Source organism: Gastrolobium bilobum, unplaced genomic scaffold (assembly GCF_033153095.1).
Source record: "Gastrolobium bilobum isolate Gb01-03AN ecotype WA unplaced genomic scaffold, APGP_CSIRO_Gbil_v1 utg8480, whole genome shotgun sequence".
Classification (NCBI taxonomy): Eukaryota; Viridiplantae; Streptophyta; class Magnoliopsida; order Fabales; family Fabaceae; genus Gastrolobium; species Gastrolobium bilobum.
The window spans coordinates 770,009-789,931 of record NW_026899605.1 but is presented as its reverse complement, the minus strand read 5'-3'; the positions used below and the strand labels follow the sequence as shown (position 1 = coordinate 789,931).

The window sequence follows — 19,923 nt, the reverse complement described above, 5'->3', positions numbered from 1 at the left end:
ATAAAACTAATATATGATTCCATAAAGGTCAAGGTTACATTAAATAAGATTTTGTATAAAATTAATCTATTATTCCCAAAGTATTAGGATACACCCAATAAAATTCATCTAAAACTAATTTAAAATGCCCCAAGGATCAAGATTACCTGGTCTCCGTAGTTGAAGGCTTCCTTGGGAGATGGGTGATTCGTGAGGGGAAGCACATTTGACAGCTAAAGGAAAATTATAACAACAGAATTTGAAAAGGGTTGGGAATAAGAAGAAAAATTGAGAGATGCAGGTAACTAGAGAGAATATGAAAGTGATTTAGTTTGGTTAGGTTAAACTCCTATTTATAGTTGAAGTTTTTGTAACTGAGACATATTAATTATGGTAATATCAATAGTCATCATATTTATTTCAATTATTAAAACTGCAGATAATATCAATAGTCATCATAATTACGTTAATTATCATTAATATATTGTAAGAGTCACAAATTAGGGGTGTTCGTGGTCTTGGATAGGTTTTGAAGCACAAATCATCTGATCCAATCCCTGCGGTTTGATCATTTAATCATTTATTTGGTTTGGATATTTTTTAAAATTAAATTCAATCCAATCCCATTTATCTGATTTGGATTAGATCGATTTTTGATTTTTCGAAAAACCTAAAATTTCAGTCAAACAAATTACTAGCTATATCAAAATAAAGTCATTCAAAGTTACAAACCACTAGAAAATTCAAGTCTTCAAACTAAAACAAGTCTTAAAACTCATGGATTTAAATAAATTAATAGACAATAAAAAACGAAAACAAGATAGTTTGCTATCAATAACATCCAACATTCTAAGTCTACGAAATAACAAGATTCTAAGTCACCATACATAGCACATTAGATCGGTTTGGATTGAATTAGTTTTTACCAATCAAACTGAAAATTGATCCAATCCAATTAAAATATGCGGATTTTTTTTTTTGATTTTTGGTTTTTCGATTAATTTAGTTATCGGTTTTTCGGTTCGATCACCGCGGTTTGAATCAGTTGATGAACACCCCTAGTTATACCTATTTAAAAATGGGTTGACCTGAATACAGATTTTTTGTGAAATGACGATTCATGTTAGAGGGTCGTATTCAAAATTGGCACCTCTACTTTAAAAAAGAACAACAATAAATTAAGATTAATTAACTTGTGTGAGTGCATGGTTGATTTAGGGGAAGAGATTCACCTCATTCATTGAAACTTAGTGAGAAATTTTCAATGGTTGTGACTTGAAAAACTTAGGTTTTTCGACTAAGAGAGAATGTTAATAGTGAAAATGAAAAGTCAATCTGAAAAGTAAAAAGTGATTTAGGGTTTCGGAGTGAATGTGAATGGTAAAGTGGAAATGCACTAATAGTTTTGGGAATGAAAATTGTGTGGAAGAGGAAACTAATTGAGGGATAGACAAAAGCAGGCTGACCATTGAGTATTTTAATATAAATTTCGTTCAAAACAATAAAACTTGTTCAATGAGCATAGCAATTAAGATGAGTTTGGAGATTAAGTGAACAGGGTTCGAGTTTTTAGTTATGTTATTTTATAACATTTCAAAATATTTATTCATAATATTAATGTAAATTTATTATATTTATAAAATAATAATTAGAGGTTATTTCCTTAAGCATTTGTAAATATATTCATGAGCCCAAGCCTAAACTACTAAAAAAAAGAAAAAAGAAAATAAGCTAGAGGCCTACAACTTAACAGGGACCCCCGTTGGTTTTCTGTGCGCCTTGCCAACAAGAGTTGTCATCTGAATGTGGAGTATAGGTCATAACCAACATTAATACTCACATGTATGACTTAAACAGGCTTTTTGATTGTAATAATGCAAAAAGAGAAATATTTTCCCCCATTAATTCAAAAGGAAAACATATTACTAAAATAATATAGTGAGATGCACATGAGAGTGTACGCATTTAAGTCACGCATGTGATAGTGACTTGTGCAAATGGAAGAAGCACCTGGCATGTTTCATATCAAATAAGATATTTTTTATATTTCAACTGTCTTAACTTCACAACGTCGATCACCATGATACTTGCTTCATTTATGTCACTTTTTGCAATTTATTCATTCTTAAAACTGATATATATTATGATATTCTTCTTCTGGAGAATCCACAACTATAAATCGATGGACAAAGATAAACAAGGACATTCTTTGTTTGGTCTGGTGAATTGTTAAATTTATTCATTGAGCAAGGGCCAAGATGCAACCCCCAATACATATAAGGTTTCTAATAAGAAAATAATCTCCAGTTGCTTACGTACATGTATTTACAATACCATGATGAGTTATATATATAAATGTGCATGCTTGCACAAAGAAATTTTGGGGAAGTTAATGAGGTAATAAGATTAAAATATCAAGAGATTCCTCATAACTAGTTAAAAGATTCAAACAAAAAAAGATTATATTTTAGTTAAATTTAGTGGAAAATATATCTCATTGATTATAACGCACTAATTAATAATCAATTGCCCCAAAACATCATTAAACTGCCTCTAAACAAAACAAAAACCACCATGGAATATTATGTTATGCGGCGGATAAATATAATTGTCGTGTAATACCTCCATTCCAAGGTGGTTTGTCAAAATCGTTGTTGAACATCGTCCTAAATCATATATAAGCCGACATTTAACTTAACCGACGCGGTTACCACAGTGGAATATGATAAGATGATGATTTCAGCATAATCGTTATGAAACGTCCGTCGTAGAATATAACTTTTCCTATAATGTTCGACCAAGAGAAAATATGTAACATAGTACCTTATTTTCTTGCATATTATGTTCTATAATCAGTGTTATCAACTCATTTAAGTCATATTTCAATACCTAATCTGGCCTCACATATATCAATTCATAGCCTCTTTACATTACAATTTATTAATAACTCGAATAATTTCTTTAAGAGGGAGTAATATAAACAACTATAATGTATCCTCCATATAAGATTTTAATTTATTCAAAGTATTCTATAAAATTATTGACGAATGCATAATATAAGCAATAAGTATACAAGGAAAAAAAATTATATTGTGTAATTGATAACTCTTTTATAGAGAGTTATTTTTAGGCTTTTACTTGATGGTTTGATGCTTTATTTATGCATAATTCTCTTAGAATTACATAATTATTACGTGAATTGTATTTTTTTATGATTTGAATGAGAAATATGCTAAGTGTTGATACTTGATGATATTTTGAGTGTTAGATCCATTTATTGCCTTTACTGTTTTATTGTAGATCAGAGCTGTAGCATTGGAAAACAGAGCTATAACACTCGGGCTGAGGTAAGCAGTGCATTGATTGACATCAGCACCAACTAGCTGTTGGGATCCAAGCCCAATTTAAAGGAAGGAAATGTTTTTGCGCGCAAGTTATCTCCCCTTTCAGAATAATCACATTCAAATTCCAATCAAATCTCCAACAATTCAGAATTGAATCTGTAGCAAATCAAAATATTATTTGGGGATATTGAGAAAATATTTACAGAGATTCAGCACTGAGACAACATACTCTGTTTTACAAATCATATCTGCAGCAAAATCAAAGCATATCTTCAGCTCTATCCAGTGCAGATTTCAACGATAATTGTAGAGGATTTGAAGAATTATTTGGAGCCAAATTCATTAGAGTCTATAAAAAGAGGAAATATACACATATCAAATAAGCTTTCAGGATGTTTTAGAGAGCAAATTTCAAAGCTGTAGAGAGAGAAAGTTAGGGTTTCAAACCGTGAAACACCTAAAGAGATATTGAGGGTTTGTTGAGAGAGATCCAACATATCAAAGGATAATGTTAAGGTTTAATAGAGAGATCATTGAATCCAGTGGATCCCTGCATTATTTCGGTGGCTGAGATATGGTGGAAGGTGGTGGAGCTCACGGTTGCTACAAGAGCAGAGTTATAGGAACATCCCTGTTTATTTTGTTTTAGCTTTATTTAATCTTTATCCCTCTTTGTTGTTTCTTTCTATTCAAGTATGAGCTAATTTTTTAGGATTGAGTGAGAAAGTACCCTTATTGTGGTGTGATCAGTTTGCCTAAACTTTGCTAAATGGTTTTCCATTTAGTTGTTTGGTAAAGTACTTATATTATCTCTATTATTGTTGACTTATCGAGAGAGATGCAAGATAATTAGGGTTTGGGCTATAGAGATACAGGTGAACTCATAAAGTTATTAAACATTGTGATTTAACTAAGTTAATTTGTTAATCGTGGGTAGAAAGACCATTCACACCATAAAATCATATGGAACTTGAATTTAACGGATGCATAACTATGTTGGCCATAGAGATATGGGAACTAGTATGCATGTAAGGTTGGCGAGAGTCCCTGCATGCCTTAATGTTTACTGATTGCTATAGCATTGTGACTGCATTCTGGTGAAATTGCAATGATGAAAAAATTGATCCCAATCTATCTTTGAATACTTGAAACTTATCTTTTTACTGCATTTTCACAGTTAGTAAGTAGTCTTAGTTTATTTTAATTATTAGTTATTAAGTTAGTTTTCAATTAATCAAAAAACATTATTGTTACTTTTATTACTTCACTTAGAGCCACATCTTTACTTAATCTCCGTGGGATCGATACTTGGACTCACGCATCTACTCTATTACTTGTGACACGTGCACTTGCATACTTGTGTGATTGATTTATTTGATTGCGAAATTGCACAACAGCAATTCACTGATCACATTGATATATATTATATTTGAAATTGTAAGTAATGAAAAAGATAATAAAAGTTCCATTTATGATTATGGAAGAAATAAATTGGTAAAGAAAATAATTGGAAAAAAGAAACTACAATGGTTATTATGTTAACACAACAAAAATAATACAAACATGTTAAATTTTAAGGGAAAAATATTTGTCCTTTTAAAGAATTATCCTTTTAGTTAAAACTAATGTTTTTATTTAAAATTTAAATTAAAGAGAAAAACCTCTCACTCTCCCCCCTTGATTTTCATTGTCTATCTCTTTCTCTCACTTAAAATGACACAACTTTGTGTCTTTTAAAAGGATAAACATTAATTTCATTTTTTAAATAATAGATTGAAAATTAAATATAATCATATAAGAAGATAATTTTTTTTAATTCTAAAAAAATTATCATATAAGAAAATAAAAACAAATAAAAAGTTTAGAGTCGACAATTGGCGTCTGTTTGAAAGCTATATTTCATTGGAAACATTTATAAATCTATTTGAAATGACTATAAGGTAAAATAACATTGTTTTTATCATTTATTGGGCTTTAACTCTTGTACCTAACTTGGTTTACGTATTGATTACACTCGTTCTTGATAGTTTGATTCTTAAGCTCATTTACTTGCTTTAAGTCATACACCCATCTAATCAGTGGTGGATCCAGAATTTTTTACAAGAGAGGACAAAAATAAATATTAAAGTTATAAATATTATTAAGATTAATAAAAAGAATTAATTATTACAAATATTTTCTAGGGATGGGCTAACTATTAAGACTTATGAACTATTATTATTACAAAAATAGAATTATATATATATATATATATATATAGAGGTAGGATCCTTTGACACCAGTATCAAATTTGAAATTTGATATCTTATCTGAGAGTCCTTAGATCAAAAAAGATCAACGACTTTGATTTTTAAGCATGTGACACTATTGATCTTTTTTGATCTAACAGCTCTCAGATGAGGTATCAAACTTCAAATTTGAAACTGGTGTCAAAAGATCCTACCTCATAAATATATAATAGCAAAAAATATCAAAGTTTAGGGATGAGGGGCGACCACCGACTGAGATGCACGGACACACTCCTTTTTTAAAAAATTACGTGTCGGACACGTAGTCAATATTTTAGGACACGTTGACTATCTTGACACGCGATTTTAACCGAGTCAGACACGAAGTCAACATCTTCGGACACGGTTTCAGACACGATTTCAAGCACCTTTGCAGTTCAGTTTAAAATAATTGTAAAAAAAGAGAGTAGAGAACAAAGTTTCCGAACAAAGTGGAGAGGGGAAAATCACAAAATTATAGTTTGTGAGGTCATCTTCGTTGTCTCCGTCGAAGTCACAGGTTGCCGTTGGTCGCTAGTTTTCTCAGGAGAAGGGGTTTGTCGAAGATGGGGAGTCATGGTCAGTGCCTCCACCTTCTCCGTCTCCGCCGCTGGTTGCATGTCGCTGCTGGCCGCTGCGGGAACAGATTTGTTGAGAAGGAAGAGCAGGGTTTGGTCATATAAAAAACTTATTAAAGGGAGAAAGTATTCATGCTGCAATTCCTATTACCAATGTACACCATAAAGACGTTAGTCAGAAGGGGAGGAGAGGGGAGGGGTAGGGGTTGGGGTTGGGGTATTTTAATGGTTGAATGACAAAAAGACCTTTAAATATTACAATTATAATTTTAAATAGAGAGGAAATATGTAAACTTGGACATCCAATAATTTTAAAAGGATGAGACGACTGACTAGTGGGGAACCAAATTGAATAAGTGGAAAAGATAAGAAAAAATAAAAGGGACAACGGTTTAATAAAAATTAGCAAATTGATATATTTTAAAAATTATTCATTAAAATAAATACAATAAATAATTTCAATGTAAATAATGTTATATATATTAAAAATATTATTTAATATCAAAACGTGTCCCAATGTGTCGAAATATGCCATTTTTTAGAATTAACGTGTCGGCGTGTCGTGTCGTGTCGTGTCCCGTGTCAGTGTCCGTGCATAATAGACCGCCGACCCACGCCCCTCCCTTGGGTCCGCCCTTGCATCTAGTTCTTCAATTTGTTTAATCTATACTTTGAGGATGCTCATTATTTTCACACAGCCATATATCTTTATTTATTGAGGGTTATCAGATCCATTGAGTTTGAGAGGTAGCTAAAATACCTAGAAAAATTTAAAGAGAATCGTAAGATTGTCGAGTGTCGTAAACTTGGAGAATTGTAGAGGTTTGTTAAGCTAATATGAAGTTTGATCTTTAGTGAAAATTTTGGTCGAGTGGCTTCAATCACACACTTGTATTTTCACTTAAGATTGATGATTTTAAATCAAAGATAGTAGAAATAAATAATTTTTCAAAATATCAAAAGAAACAATATTTGAAAAGATTTTACAAAACTCAATTTGTCCCCCCTTGAATTTTGATATCAAAACATTCATAATCAACCACTAAAAAACAATCATGATCAAATTGTAATATCATTTTGTGTTTTTTGTTTTTTAAATACAATTTTAAACTAGTTATTCAAATATTTGTCACTAATTAATTTTTAAAATATTTAAAATGTCAATACATTTTTCTTCATGAAAAATTAAAGTAGTAATATAAAAAGATGAATTTACATAATAATAATTTATATTTAAGATAAACCTATTTGATAACAATTTTTTTTGGATAACTAATGTAATGAGTAATGACACGCTAATTTTTGAAAGATCAATTTAAGAAATTTCTCTTATTTTTGGGCCACTACCATTCAATCATTGACTTGTATCTTTTTAAGTCATTAGTTTCGTCTTATTCGCTGCCTTAATCTCTAATAAATATTTAAGTTTGTAATTAATTAAGTGATACTTGTCAGAATTTCAGAATCTTAAAGTAACAGTATAGCAGTGTTCGTCAAAAAACGAACAACATTACATTTAGCTAGCATGCTGCATGTCTATATAGGACATACTTTCTTTAAAATCACACCGAAATCTTTAAAAAAAAAAAAAAAAACGCTTTGCTAACATAAATTAAAATCAGAGGCTCAGATGTCAGAACCCATGTATAAATTTTACATATGATTCGATGCACCGTGGTGTTCCAAATTCCCAATCTTGAATCCTCTACGGTTTGCGAGCACTGAGCAAGATGACATCATCAATCACAGGTCCACACAGCGAAGAGAGGTCGTCGCTTCTCATGGTGTAGAACGTGCTAAGGAACACAATGCGTGTTCTTGGGCTAACAGCTACAAACTTGAGAGCTGCACGCTTGAACCCACCTTTGCCTTTGGACTCGTAAGGAACCTTTATAGTGTCTTTACCTGCAAATGCTTCAACACTCAATGACCCTTCACATGAATCACCAGCGTCTCCCACAGCAAAGGAGAGAACGTACGTTTTGCCAGGAATGGTTCTGGCTACTTGTGCAATGGCACTTTCTTTACCTCCAACAAGTTCCACTGCTCTTCTTCCTTGTGGAACTGAGAAATGCTCTGAGTCTATGTACTTCACTGCCTTCAGTGACTCCACTATCCATCCTGGCAATGGAGAATGTTCGTTGAGGTCTACAATATTTGGTGGGATAAGCACACCCCAAGATGTGTTTGGGAACACATATGGTCCTTCTTCAAAACCACCATTCTTGAATATGTTCCCTGCCAAGTGTCAGATAAGAACATGCATAAATGAAACTGTAAAGAACCAATTCAACCCAAAAGCTTAAGTTGTTGGATGGGGCTACATTAACGGTTTTTTATATCTCAACAGAAACCATTGTTTTAAAGATACTTCATTAATTAATTAAAAAATAAAATGGATACTAAATTCGTAGTTACTGAAAGAAAATTAATTATGAGGTGCATTTTTCATAAATAGTCAACCTATTGAAGATGAGTTTTATTAATATCATGTTAAAGGAGATAAGTTATCTCATGTCATAGAAACAAATTTGTGGGCTCCACCACTTGAAAAATAAAAAGAAAAGAAAAGAAAAAGGTGGCACAATTATTGAAAGATGTGTAAAAAAGAAATTTATCACATGTAGCATACGGGTAGTTTTTCCCATTGAAGATACGAAATATCTCAGAATTAATCACTGTTGTTTCATAAATACGATGGAAACAACCTATGTACCTACTTCTACGATTTTATAGGGTCACACTCAACGATTTTATAACCTGTGGCATCTTTCAATACATGGCAAGTTGGCAATATATATTAATAAACCGTCTGGCTTGTGCTGTTTTTTATGCTTTCTTTGACTAATAAGTATTCTAATTCATAGCTATGTTATTAAGAACGATCTTAAGGAATATCACTTCATATCAAACAATCTGTGCATGTGCGTGTGTGTGATTGTGTCATTGTCAAGGTATGAAAGACTAATTAAATAAAGAGAAAAAACTTACTATTGGTTAGTCTAGGAGGGTAGAGAGTTCTGAGAGCAATAAAATCAATGAGTGGCCCACAAGCTGCATCATCCTGCACTCCCGGGTTATGAATAACCAGATCCACCTCAGGGTAATCTGCTTGGAAGGACCATGCATATGCATCCCAACCATTGCTGCTATACAATGTTTGCATTGGGAGCACCACCCAATCTGGTGCCACAGACACATTGAGTCTCTCATCTTGTGCACATGTGCGTGCCACCACAAACGTAATAGAATAGTACATTCCCTTTATCACTTTTATCTTTTGCTTAATAGAGGCCTCATTGCCAAGTCTCACAGCATAAGCTCCCTCTGGAACCACTAGCAACATGTCACCCTGTTTCTGCCCTGATTTTATGTACTCAACGTAGCCAGAGATCTCCCACCCTGGTATAGCGTGGGGACCTCCGGTCACCACCGTGCCCTTCATGTCCGATGCCTTTGGTCCCAGCTCAAATTTTCCATTTGCCACTAATCCTGCATCATCAATTCATATATTATTAGAGCTTTAATTTCTCTGATTAATACAATATATTATTTTCATCTCATGATAATGATAATAATAGGCAAATAACTAGTCCCACAACAGGATTGACCTTGGATTTGATTGGAGCATTTTTTTTTTTAAAAAAAAATTTCCACCGGTTCATCGATTAATTGACTGATCCTGTCAAGTCAGACAGGACTATAAATGCGACAAAGTTTTTCCTATCAAATTTTTAATACAGCTATCCACTCAAACTCGAGACCATTGGTTAAGTTGAAATAATTCCTTACAAATTGAACCATGTGATTAATCATTTGGAGCATAATTTTTGCAAATCAGCAACAAATATTTTAAATCCAAATCGAGTCCCCAATTCAGTATTACCAGTACAGTGCTGAAATTGACCAGTTGCTATTAATGTTGAACTGATTTCAAAACTTTTATGATATCACGTGCGCTCTGTCCATTCACAATATCCCCGGTAAGCATACAAGGCCATCTGAATTTTCAGAGCGTTCTGAATGCATGGATTAATTAGAATGTGCTTTTCCATGGAAAAAAATTTGAAAAAGGATTTCTGTATAAACACTCATGTCGCCATCAGACAGGCTATTAACCTTAATTCAACGTGAAGGAAGTGTTTGCTTTGCTAGCTAGGAAACCAACAACTAAGGGAAATATGATGAATTAACCCTGAAGTGTATCAAACTGGGTGTGTAACTGTGTATACGGTTTGCTAACTGGTAATTATGTGGATGACAACATACGATTAAATTTAGTTAGTATAGCATTGGAGTTCAAATCGAACACCATGTGGCTTTAAAGAATAAATTTTTGCTATTAACTTGACACTCGAAACTTAAAAGAACGGAGTTGCTACAATTATGTGCATTTACTAACCGTCTGTTTTAAATATTCTCTTTAACAAATTATATTTTATGGAGTAATGTTTGACACCTTTTTAATAATTAAAACAATTAAGATCAACATGAGGGGTGGTTTAATAATAAAAAATATTAAAAAGAATGTAATTGTAGTATTTCTTTTGTATGTATCTCATATGTTTAATTTGTAGCTTACCGTCCGTTAAAGAGAAGGCGACATGGAAGGCAGAGCACAAGAGCAGCAACAGAAACGAGAGGCTTCCCATGTTATAGAGGGGCTTTGTCTTTGAGCAGAAATTTTAGTGGAGAGACCAGTTGGGAAGAAAATTGAGAGAATAGCAATTAGCAAGTGAGCATGGCCTTATATACATACTTTGTTACGAAAAGGCACTAAGATTTGAAGTAAAATTGCCAATATGCCATTCACATGCACATCTTCAATTTCAATCACAAACACTTCATATTGCCTTGGAATTTGTGTTAAAATATGAACCGACTCTTGGATGTTTTCTGGTGTAGGTCACAGACAAAACTGTTCACTGTCACATGCACATACGAGCCCTTCACTCCAAACTGTGCTGTTGCAAAGCAGGCAAAACCACTATGCCCTTGACAACAATTTTGTCCATCCATATTTATCAATTCAATCAAAAAGTTTAAGTTGATAAGTGAGATTACTTTAATTATTTTATATATTTTTAATATGTTTCCTTATATAATAGTTACTGAACTTAAAGAGTGAACAATATATAAGTCCACTTAGCTAAAAAAAATTTAAGATTTAATTAATTATTAATTAAATAAGGAGCATTAAGGATCAAAGTATCAAACTCGTGACACCATAATATATATATATATATATATATATATATATGAGAAAAGTATTTGTCATTTTAAATGACATAAGGTTATGTCATTTTAAGAGAGAGACAAACACATAATTTTTTTTTATTTAAATTTTAAATTAAAAAAAATCACTCACTTTTTCTCTCCCGTGATTTCCGTTTTTCTGTGTCTATCTCTCTCCTAAAATGACATAACTTATGTCATTTAAAATGACAAACACCAAACTCATGTGTGTGTGGCAAAAACAATTGGCATGTTTAACCTGCCATTAGTGCAGGGAAAACTCATAACGGTCTATATATATATATATACATACGTGTGTGTGTGGCAAAAACAATTGGCATGTTTAACCTGCCATTAGTGCAGGGAAAACTCATAACGGGGAGAGACCGTTAATCATGGGCCAAGAGAACAACATTAGTGAGTTTGAAACACCACAATCAAACCCAAAATCTTTAAGGCATTAGGTGAGAGGCCACGAATTATGAGCCAAGTGAGCAATGATATTAAGTGGATTTGGAACACTACAATCAAATCCAAAACCTTAAGACATTAGGTGCATGAGTCCTTCCATTTATATGGTCTCATTTAGTCTATTCTTAACCAATGTAAGACTTTTTCACTCAATCATTCACACTTAAATTCCTCAATAGTATGCTGGATTGAGATTATCAATCCATTAATTCGTTTAAGCTCGTCTTGAATAACTAAGTTGAACGCGTCGTTGACGGGTTGATCCATTGGACTTTTGTTCGACTCTTTACTTCTTTGAGTAAAACAAGTTTTAACAACTTTTGGAGAGAATTTAGAAGCTGAAATCTAAAATCGGATTAATTAGCCTTCCAACAAGCTATAGAGGGCACACATTAAGATTTTCAACCTATTTTCATCAGTGAGGCGAAACGGGTGGTATCATTATATATACAAACTTGCACATGGAGTCTGCTACTTTAAAATGGTATGTTAAATCTTTAATTTTTGACTTTGATGATTTAGCATATGAAACAACAACTCATGTTAATTATAATTGAAATTATACATATTAATTAAATCATCAGTTTGTTTCAACACTAACTTCAAGAAACATGCCATGTGCAGTCGTTCGAGATGATTACGGCGGCATTTCATGTTCGAAACTCAATTCTAATGACTGATGAATATCATGATACCATCTTCATCGGACATATATAATTAATTAATTTCTTTCTTTGTGATTATTTAATTTCTGTTTAAGGCGAATCAATTATGAGCTTATATAGTACTATCTTTTAATCTACAGTGTGTTATCGGTCTTTAGGTAAACCTGCCCAAGTTAAAAGCTGCGGAAAAACATGGTTATTGTAAATAACATAGGGAGATTATATTTTTATATTATCTCTCATGTTATACTCACGTAAAAAGATGTGTTTCTTTTTAAAATAAAATAAAATTAATGAATCCTACTTTGACTCACAACATAAAATTATTTCTCTCTTACTATATAAAAGAAATAAAGCCCAATAACAAATTGTAAGTTAGAAAACAGGAGTCATATATAGTTCTTTAAAAAAATAGAAGTCGAAGTTATTTTTACCCGCGCATAGATCGAGATAATTAGGACTTCATATAAAAAACACTACTGGATCTGGAGTTCCTGAATTTTTATTTTTATTTTTCTTCCAATCTTCTATTATATAAATTAGGATCAAATTTTTTTCCACAAAAGCACAGTTCTGGCCGGCACAATAAGAATAGTCCATTATGAATGGATCAAGCCACTTGAACGCTATCATCTGGTGTTAGGACTTTTGTTGTCTGTGTTACTGTCAGATATCCCAATGTAAAATATCAAATATTTTTATGTTAGGAGACTCTCTCATCTCTTTTGTATCCTCAGGCACCTGAAATACATTCATGGACCATGGAGACTCCCCTCTCACTCTCCCCTTGCACAGCATTGCCGCTTGCATTGCAACAGCAAAGTGTCTTGTCCCTACGAGGTGAGGTTACATTGGCTCTTCCTCGTAATAATTGACTTTCTTATTTCTCTCCCTCATGCAATGGCGGAGTCGGGCTGAACTCGGGCCAAAAAAGTATGTGTAATTTTTTTTTTTTTAATTTTAGTTAGTTTATATTATAATATATTTAAATTATATTAAATACAAAACACTTTAGCAGACAACATCAAAAGAGTTATAATTTTATTAAATATTTTTTAATTTTATTAAATATATTTTAATTTTTTTATATAAGTGAAAATAGAACACATAACTTAATACAACTTACCTAAATCTCTCGCCAAATATATTTTAATTTTTTGATAGGATCAAATTACAAATTTTATCCTGTGTCAAATTACAATTTTAGACTGAGCAAATTTTAATTAATTATATAATTATACATGATAAGTACAATTTGTTAAAACTTAATCTGGGCCGAGGCCATCCCCAAATAACATGTGGCTCCGCCACTACCTCATGAGACCTACAAATAACCCCTCTACATTATGAACACACACAATATCACTATTGTATGAGTTGTTACGTGTTAATTTGGAGAGCCATTGTAATCACTTACACCAGTCTTCATTGATACACGGTACACTTGGGACCTTTTATTCAGTTTTAATTTATATTATTGTTGTCCAAGGCACTCCTATATTGATTATCACACCTCTGGAGGTTACATATGTGGCTCTCATACCATATTAACACAAATATTCTTTCTTTATTTTTCTCAAAATACGTATAAATGTATAATTGACCAATACAGCTAATTAAGGCATAACATATATAATTTTCAGATCTTTATACCACTAAATATAATTTTTTTATATTTAAATCTATAACACAATTATAATATTTCGAAGTATAAAATTTAAATTTAATATCAATGATTTTTAAAGTTAATTTTAATGTTATTCTTATCTTAATAATTTTAATTGAAGATTTCTATTTTTTATTTATTTTATTTTATTTAAAAAAAAAAAGACGATATCAACATCATCCTAGTCCTACCACCTGTCGGAGAAGTCGTCGGCATCCTTTGATCAGCAGCGCCGTCTACAATTTTGTCTCTGTCGCTGCGCCGTCCAGATCCGTTGTCGTAATCCTTCATTTGTTAGTTTGTTTCTTACCCAAAAAGAAAAAACTGGAATAGATTATTTGTTTATATTTATCTATTATTCTCCAATAGAATCTCACATATTTATATCATTTTTTTTCTCTTGTCGAGATTCTGATATAATAATATTGAAGAATAATAAATAAAGATAAGAAAAAAAAGAGAGAAAAAAGAAATAAATAAAATAATTTATCCCATAAAAATAATAAAATCATTTCTTCTTTTACATCTTGAATTCAGAATTCACATACTCGAGTGGAAGTGGATAAAATTAACTAAGATTAAAATTTGGGAAATATCTTATAATCAATATAAGAGTCAAGGTCTCAAGGACATATTTGTTTAAAATAATTTTGTAGAAAAATTCTTAAACAATTCTTTTTTGGTTGCAAAAGAATAAATCGTAACCGAATGATGACATCAGTTGGTGACAAGAAAATAAGGAGGTAGAGATAGAAGCATATGTTTGATCTTCCTCAATGTTATTGTCCCGACTCGTCATAAAACAATAAATCGATTAGAATATTTATAAAAAAAAAGAATCTGACCATCGGTGAGGGTAACTCCGTTTCACTAAACGAAGGTTGTACATGTGACTCACAAGCACAAAAAAGTTTTTATTCAAAGCCGCTTTATTTCTCTCAATACTCCTATTACTCAAAAGCATTCTGAGTCTTCTACTTTCTTCACTGGCAGATGGCGATGCCAAATTTTGCTGTGCAAGCAAAAGCTGTTGCTGATGCTGTGGTGTCAACATTTGAAGTTGATGAAAAGGCTGAGGAGCCTGTATGAAAGGTTTTTGTTGCTGGAGTAGACCAGAGCGTAGTTGCTCGAAACCCTAACAAAGGATAGAAAAGGCTTAATAGTGAAACTTAATTACTGAATTGATTAGTCTCAACAATTAAAGATGCTGCGATGAAAAAAAAAAAAACTCAGTAGGATGATTGATAGAGATTTCAGAGAAGAGGCCACCATTTCTAGAAGATGATGGAGGTTTTGTAGGGTCAACAAATACAAGCAAAGGTGAGCTACATCTGCCACTTGGGCACAACTCAAGTAGTAAGGATGGTACAAGATTAGGTTAGAGGTTCATATGCTATGTACATCGTGAGAGAGAGAGAGAGGAGGGCCACATCCTCATATCACTCTCTGCAAAGAAGACTACAGAACACAGCAATTTTGAAGGATATATGATATGACATCAAAGTAAGATAACATAATATATCCACCAGGAGAATAACATTAATTAAAATAAATATAAAATAAAAAGATTACTCACTGTGAGTGGCCACCCTTTCAGAGTCAAATTGTTGTCACCTTGATTTGATCCTGACACAAGAAAATCTCGTTTACTCCATTTATGTGCAAGGATAATAATAAGAAATCATGGAAAATTTAAAATTAGATCTACATCCAACCATGAACAAACTACAAGGAAAAAAAAAAATCAAACTCCATCACCTGCAGCAAACCAGTTACCAAATAACATAAATCAGTAAAGGGGGAAAATGATGGGAAAATACCAGGAATTGCTATCAACTATCCTTAAAGGACCCGCAGCTCTAGGATTTAAGATGGGATTAATCTCACTCTTAATATCCTGATTCAAAGAGGCAATCAGGAAAAACAGCTGATAAGAAATATAGGAAGTAATGAGATTACTTAAGAAAAAAGGTATACCATAGTAGACCCTGGTAATTGCTGGCTACGAGCTTGAACTTGTGGAGACATCCCACCAGCAGCACCGTGCAAAACTTGCCTGAAATCAAGAAATTTGGTGCTAACAAAGTCAAGACCTTTAACTACAAAGAATGCTGGATGCTAAGACAACTGAACACAAAATACTTCTTTTTTAGTAAGGAGCAGATGAACATTGATTCTTCAAAGGCAGAACGTCCAGAAAAGACTAGAGGATAAAAAGATCATCTTTTTGTTTCACATTAACAAAGTAAGCTTCATATCATAGTATTTCAGATCAAACTTAAATTAGCTAAGCCAGAGACTAATTAAGAACAACTACATTGAGTCTCCAGAACGGCTAAAAACAATAAGCAATAAAAGCTAAAAAAATTTAAATAGAGAGAGAGAGAGAGAGAAACACCCCGAAGGCTGGCCAGTAGCTGCAGCTGATTTCAATATTGAGGCATGATTTGAGTCCAAGAGTTGACCCATGTTCTCACCAAATCTTTGCTGTATAATATACCAAAAGAAAGCAATGAACATATGTGTCATAAAAACAGCAGTTCATCTTATAGTAAGATATAACGAGAACATCCCCTACCTTCATTGCCGCATCATCAAAAGAATCCCTCTGAAGGGGCAATTTTAACCTCTCTTCATACATCTTTGTTGCCAGTGCATTTGCAGTTCCAGGGTTTCCAACTAACCCATTTGCACTACCATTTAAGAGATGAGCCCTATCCCTACTTTGCTGTTGTTGTGGTGGTGGCTGCTGCTGCTGTTGTTGTGGCTGCTGTTGCTGCTGATGCCTCTGCAACAGAATCTGTTGCGTCTGCATGTGTTGCTGCTGCTGTTGTTGCTGCTGTGACTGTTGCTGTTGCTGCTGCTGTTGCTCCCTTGCCTTAATTAATTGGGTCTGCAAATGGAGTTTCACAAACCATAAACTTAAAGCAGTACCACAGTATCATTTTCTCTTATCTTAGAAATTCTTCCGTGATATTATAGATTCCAGTATGCCATTTCGTAAGAACAGCAAAGATAATAGATGATTAGCTATAGATACCTGAAGAAGTTATCCAAACTGAAATGGTTGGGTACTTCTTAGTTATTACTCGGTTAAAACAATATAGTCTAGAATTTCTACAGTTTAATAAAGCGACCAAAGCAGCCCAGTTTGGACCAATTTGCCTGTTTAGCACCACAATAAGGCGCAAAGGCCCCTCACAAAACTTATGAAGAGACATAAATTGATCATGATACATTAAAAAGGAATCTGGAGATGAAAAGGAAATGTAAGTTCTCATCACAAATAGGAGAAATATCATTAACCTAGCCAGGCAAGTGAATTTATAACAGGTTGAGACACATTATAGAACTAGAGACTCATCAAGTACACAAATAATCACAGGCTCAAACGAGAGATTGTAGTGTCAAATTATACTGCAAGTCACAGCAACCTGGAAATAAAGATTAAACATCTTTCAACAATATTCAACATCCGCGTCACCTTCATCCCAGACTAGTTGGGATCAGCATTCAATGAACCCAAATAAAAGTAAGAACAAGTTGAGGGAAAAGAAATAATAAACAAGAAAATTAGTATATATGTATATATAATAAAAAATAATAATAAATAAATAAACAGAGAAAAAATCTATCCCTCCACAAAGCTAATAGCTTTCCTCCGCTCTACCTTAAGACAAACTGTTCGCCAATCTATTTCTCATTTCATTAAGTCTTGTTTAATTAATTTTCCCCAAGTAAGTTTAGATTGACCTCTTCCTTTCTTTATCTCAGCTCTCAGCTTATGTTCTTTTTTTTTGGTAATCACTCTCAGCTTATGTTCTTAACCAAGCATCTAGGAGTCTGGAAAAATATGCCCAATCCATCTCGATCCATGTTCTCTCATCATTTCTTTCATGGTATTACTCCATTTTTTCGTCAAATACCTTTATTTATCATCTTTTAACAATATTATTGAATAAAATCTGATTCTAAAGAAAATATCCTAACTTTCCTTATAAGCTAAACTATACAAAGAAAGCAAAGAACAGCTAACCGAAACAGCAATTAGATAAGAGGTGCAATAAGGTTAGCTAGAGAGACTGAAAAGTTATACTCAAAGGAATGCATAAAGTTATACAAGAAAAGGCATAGTTCGACTTTTTCAACAGCCAATCACATTCAATTCAAAATGTGACTATGTCACGATACTGCTTTTTCTTTGCTGAATTTCTAGCACACTCATTGTACTCAAATTTAGCATGAAAGAAGGTTGCATAATATGGAACAAACGAAATTTTTTTCAACCCAACCTCAATATAAGATGCGGCAACCTCTGACTGCTTCTCATTAGTCCTGGCAATAAATATGTCCCAGAAAACCGACCACCCACTCGAACAAAAAACCACCCGGGGCATCAATAGCTGCAACCCCATATTGCCATCACCAATAAATAAATAAAAATAAATAAATAAAATGGACAAAACCAAAATGGAAGTACAATAAAGATGCCAGCGTTAAATCCAGCTTCTTTCTTTAATAAGATTGAAATTTTAAGGCAACTCACCAACAGGATCCGAAGATACTTTTCCTTCAGCTTGAAAAGCCTGAGCAGAAGCCTTCAAATCCCTCTTTACTAGGTAATCATGGATGTAAACATCTAACCTGAGAGCTCACAGAGCAATAACAGGTTGCATCAGCCAAGTAAACAGGGAGAAGGAAAAATTGCAACTTCACATCGACCATTTCACAAAACAGACAACAAAAATCCGGGGAACAACTACATAAAATCGAAGTTCAGAGGCTTTAAAGGGGTCTTTGGTTCAAGTTTTTGGAGACGATTACCGGTAATTCTTTTTGGGTAAATGTAATTACCACGTTTGGTAGAAGGAATAAATTACGATTTCCGGATATCCAAGGATTACCGGTAATTTGATTTATAAAGAAAAGTCACTGTTCAGATTACCAAAAATAATATGGTAATTCGGAATACCAATCAGAATACCAAGTAAAGGGAAAGCACAACAATAAATTTTGAGACAAAAATACCCCGATACACATAAAAATCTAGACTCAATCTATCAATTACAAAAGTAAAAATAGTTTGGGGTTATTTTTGTAAAATAACCTCATATTCCAAGTCATATTTCGTTCTAAACCAAATATGGAATCAGTAATTTTTACCCAATATTCCCGGTAATATTTTGGCGAACCAAACACGTCTTTCGTAAGATTCCAAGTAAACTCAATTTCTACTGAATTCCCATTAATCATGATTTCCGGTCACCAAAAAATTTCTCTTGTACCAAACTCACCCTAAGAGTTGGTTTTCGCAGTAGAAAGAAGAAAAATGGAAGGTTTTAGTAAGCATTTTTTTGTTTACAGAGTTAAAAAAAATAAGGAGAAGAAATTGAGAAATTTTACTAAATCTTCTTTTTTCTCTTAAGATTAAATTAAAGTTTTTCTAATTTGGGAGTTTAAAGAGAAAATATTTAAAATTACTTATTTATCTTTAGCATTAAAATGTGAAAATTATATAAATGTAAATTATTTTTAAATGTGACATTATTAGAAAAGTCTCAAATATCAACCGAATTTATCGACGAAATTTTTTTGACAAAAATTGTGATAATGTTTTTGATAAAAATCATATACGTCAAAAAAAAATCATTAAAACTAAATACGAAATTAGAGACGAAACCAGATTTTAACTTAATCATTAACATAAATTTTTCACAA

At 32.6% G+C, this 19,923-nt stretch overlaps 2 protein-coding genes across 2 annotated transcripts; both read right to left on the bottom strand.

The window, feature by feature from the left end:
* Positions 1 to 7,873: 7,873 nt before the first annotated feature.
* Positions 7,874 to 10,820, bottom strand: LOC133291914 (BIIDXI-like protein At5g11420). Its single transcript, XM_061490270.1, has 3 exons — positions 10,751 to 10,820; positions 9,160 to 9,654; positions 7,874 to 8,406 (listed from the first exon to the last, which is right to left on the bottom strand). The coding sequence occupies exons 1-3, from the start codon at positions 10,818 to 10,820 to the stop codon at positions 7,874 to 7,876; spliced, it is 1,098 nt and encodes a 365-aa protein (XP_061346254.1).
* A 4,175-nt stretch (positions 10,821 to 14,995) lies between these two features.
* LOC133291918 (transcriptional corepressor LEUNIG-like) lies at positions 14,996 to 18,923 on the bottom strand. The gene is made up of 8 exons (XM_061490278.1): positions 18,752 to 18,923; positions 18,498 to 18,608; positions 16,784 to 17,098; positions 16,604 to 16,692; positions 16,183 to 16,261; positions 16,026 to 16,102; positions 15,782 to 15,831; positions 14,996 to 15,340 (listed from the first exon to the last, which is right to left on the bottom strand). The coding sequence occupies exons 2-7, from the start codon at positions 18,600 to 18,602 to the stop codon at positions 15,816 to 15,818; spliced, it is 681 nt and encodes a 226-aa protein (XP_061346262.1). The 5' UTR covers positions 18,603 to 18,608; positions 18,752 to 18,923; the 3' UTR covers positions 14,996 to 15,340; positions 15,782 to 15,815.
* Between the last annotated feature and the right edge of the window lie 1,000 nt (positions 18,924 to 19,923).

What these genes read in the sequence shown, in the direction of transcription:
- LOC133291918 (XM_061490278.1), bottom strand. Translation starts at nt 18,602, where the DNA reads ATGCCCCGGGTGGTTTTTTGTTCGAGTGGGTGGTCGGTTTTCTGGGAC. An exon ending in TTGATGATGCGGCAATGAAG is followed by an intron (nt 16,693 to 16,783) that starts GTAGGGGATGTT and finishes TATATTATACAG; the next exon opens with CAAAGATTTGGTGAGAACAT. An exon ending in AATTACCAGGGTCTACTATG is followed by an intron (nt 16,103 to 16,182) that starts GTATACCTTTTT and finishes TCTTTGAATCAG; the next exon opens with GATATTAAGAGTGAGATTAA.
- LOC133291914 (XM_061490270.1), bottom strand. Translation starts at nt 10,820, where the DNA reads ATGGGAAGCCTCTCGTTTCTGTTGCTGCTCTTGTGCTCTGCCTTCCAT. An exon ending in CGCCTTCTCTTTAACGGACG is followed by an intron (nt 9,655 to 10,750) that starts GTAAGCTACAAA and finishes ATGCAGGATTAG; the next exon opens with TGGCAAATGGAAAATTTGAG. An exon ending in CCCTCCTAGACTAACCAATA is followed by an intron (nt 8,407 to 9,159) that starts GTAAGTTTTTTC and finishes GACACTTGGCAG; the next exon opens with GGAACATATTCAAGAATGGT.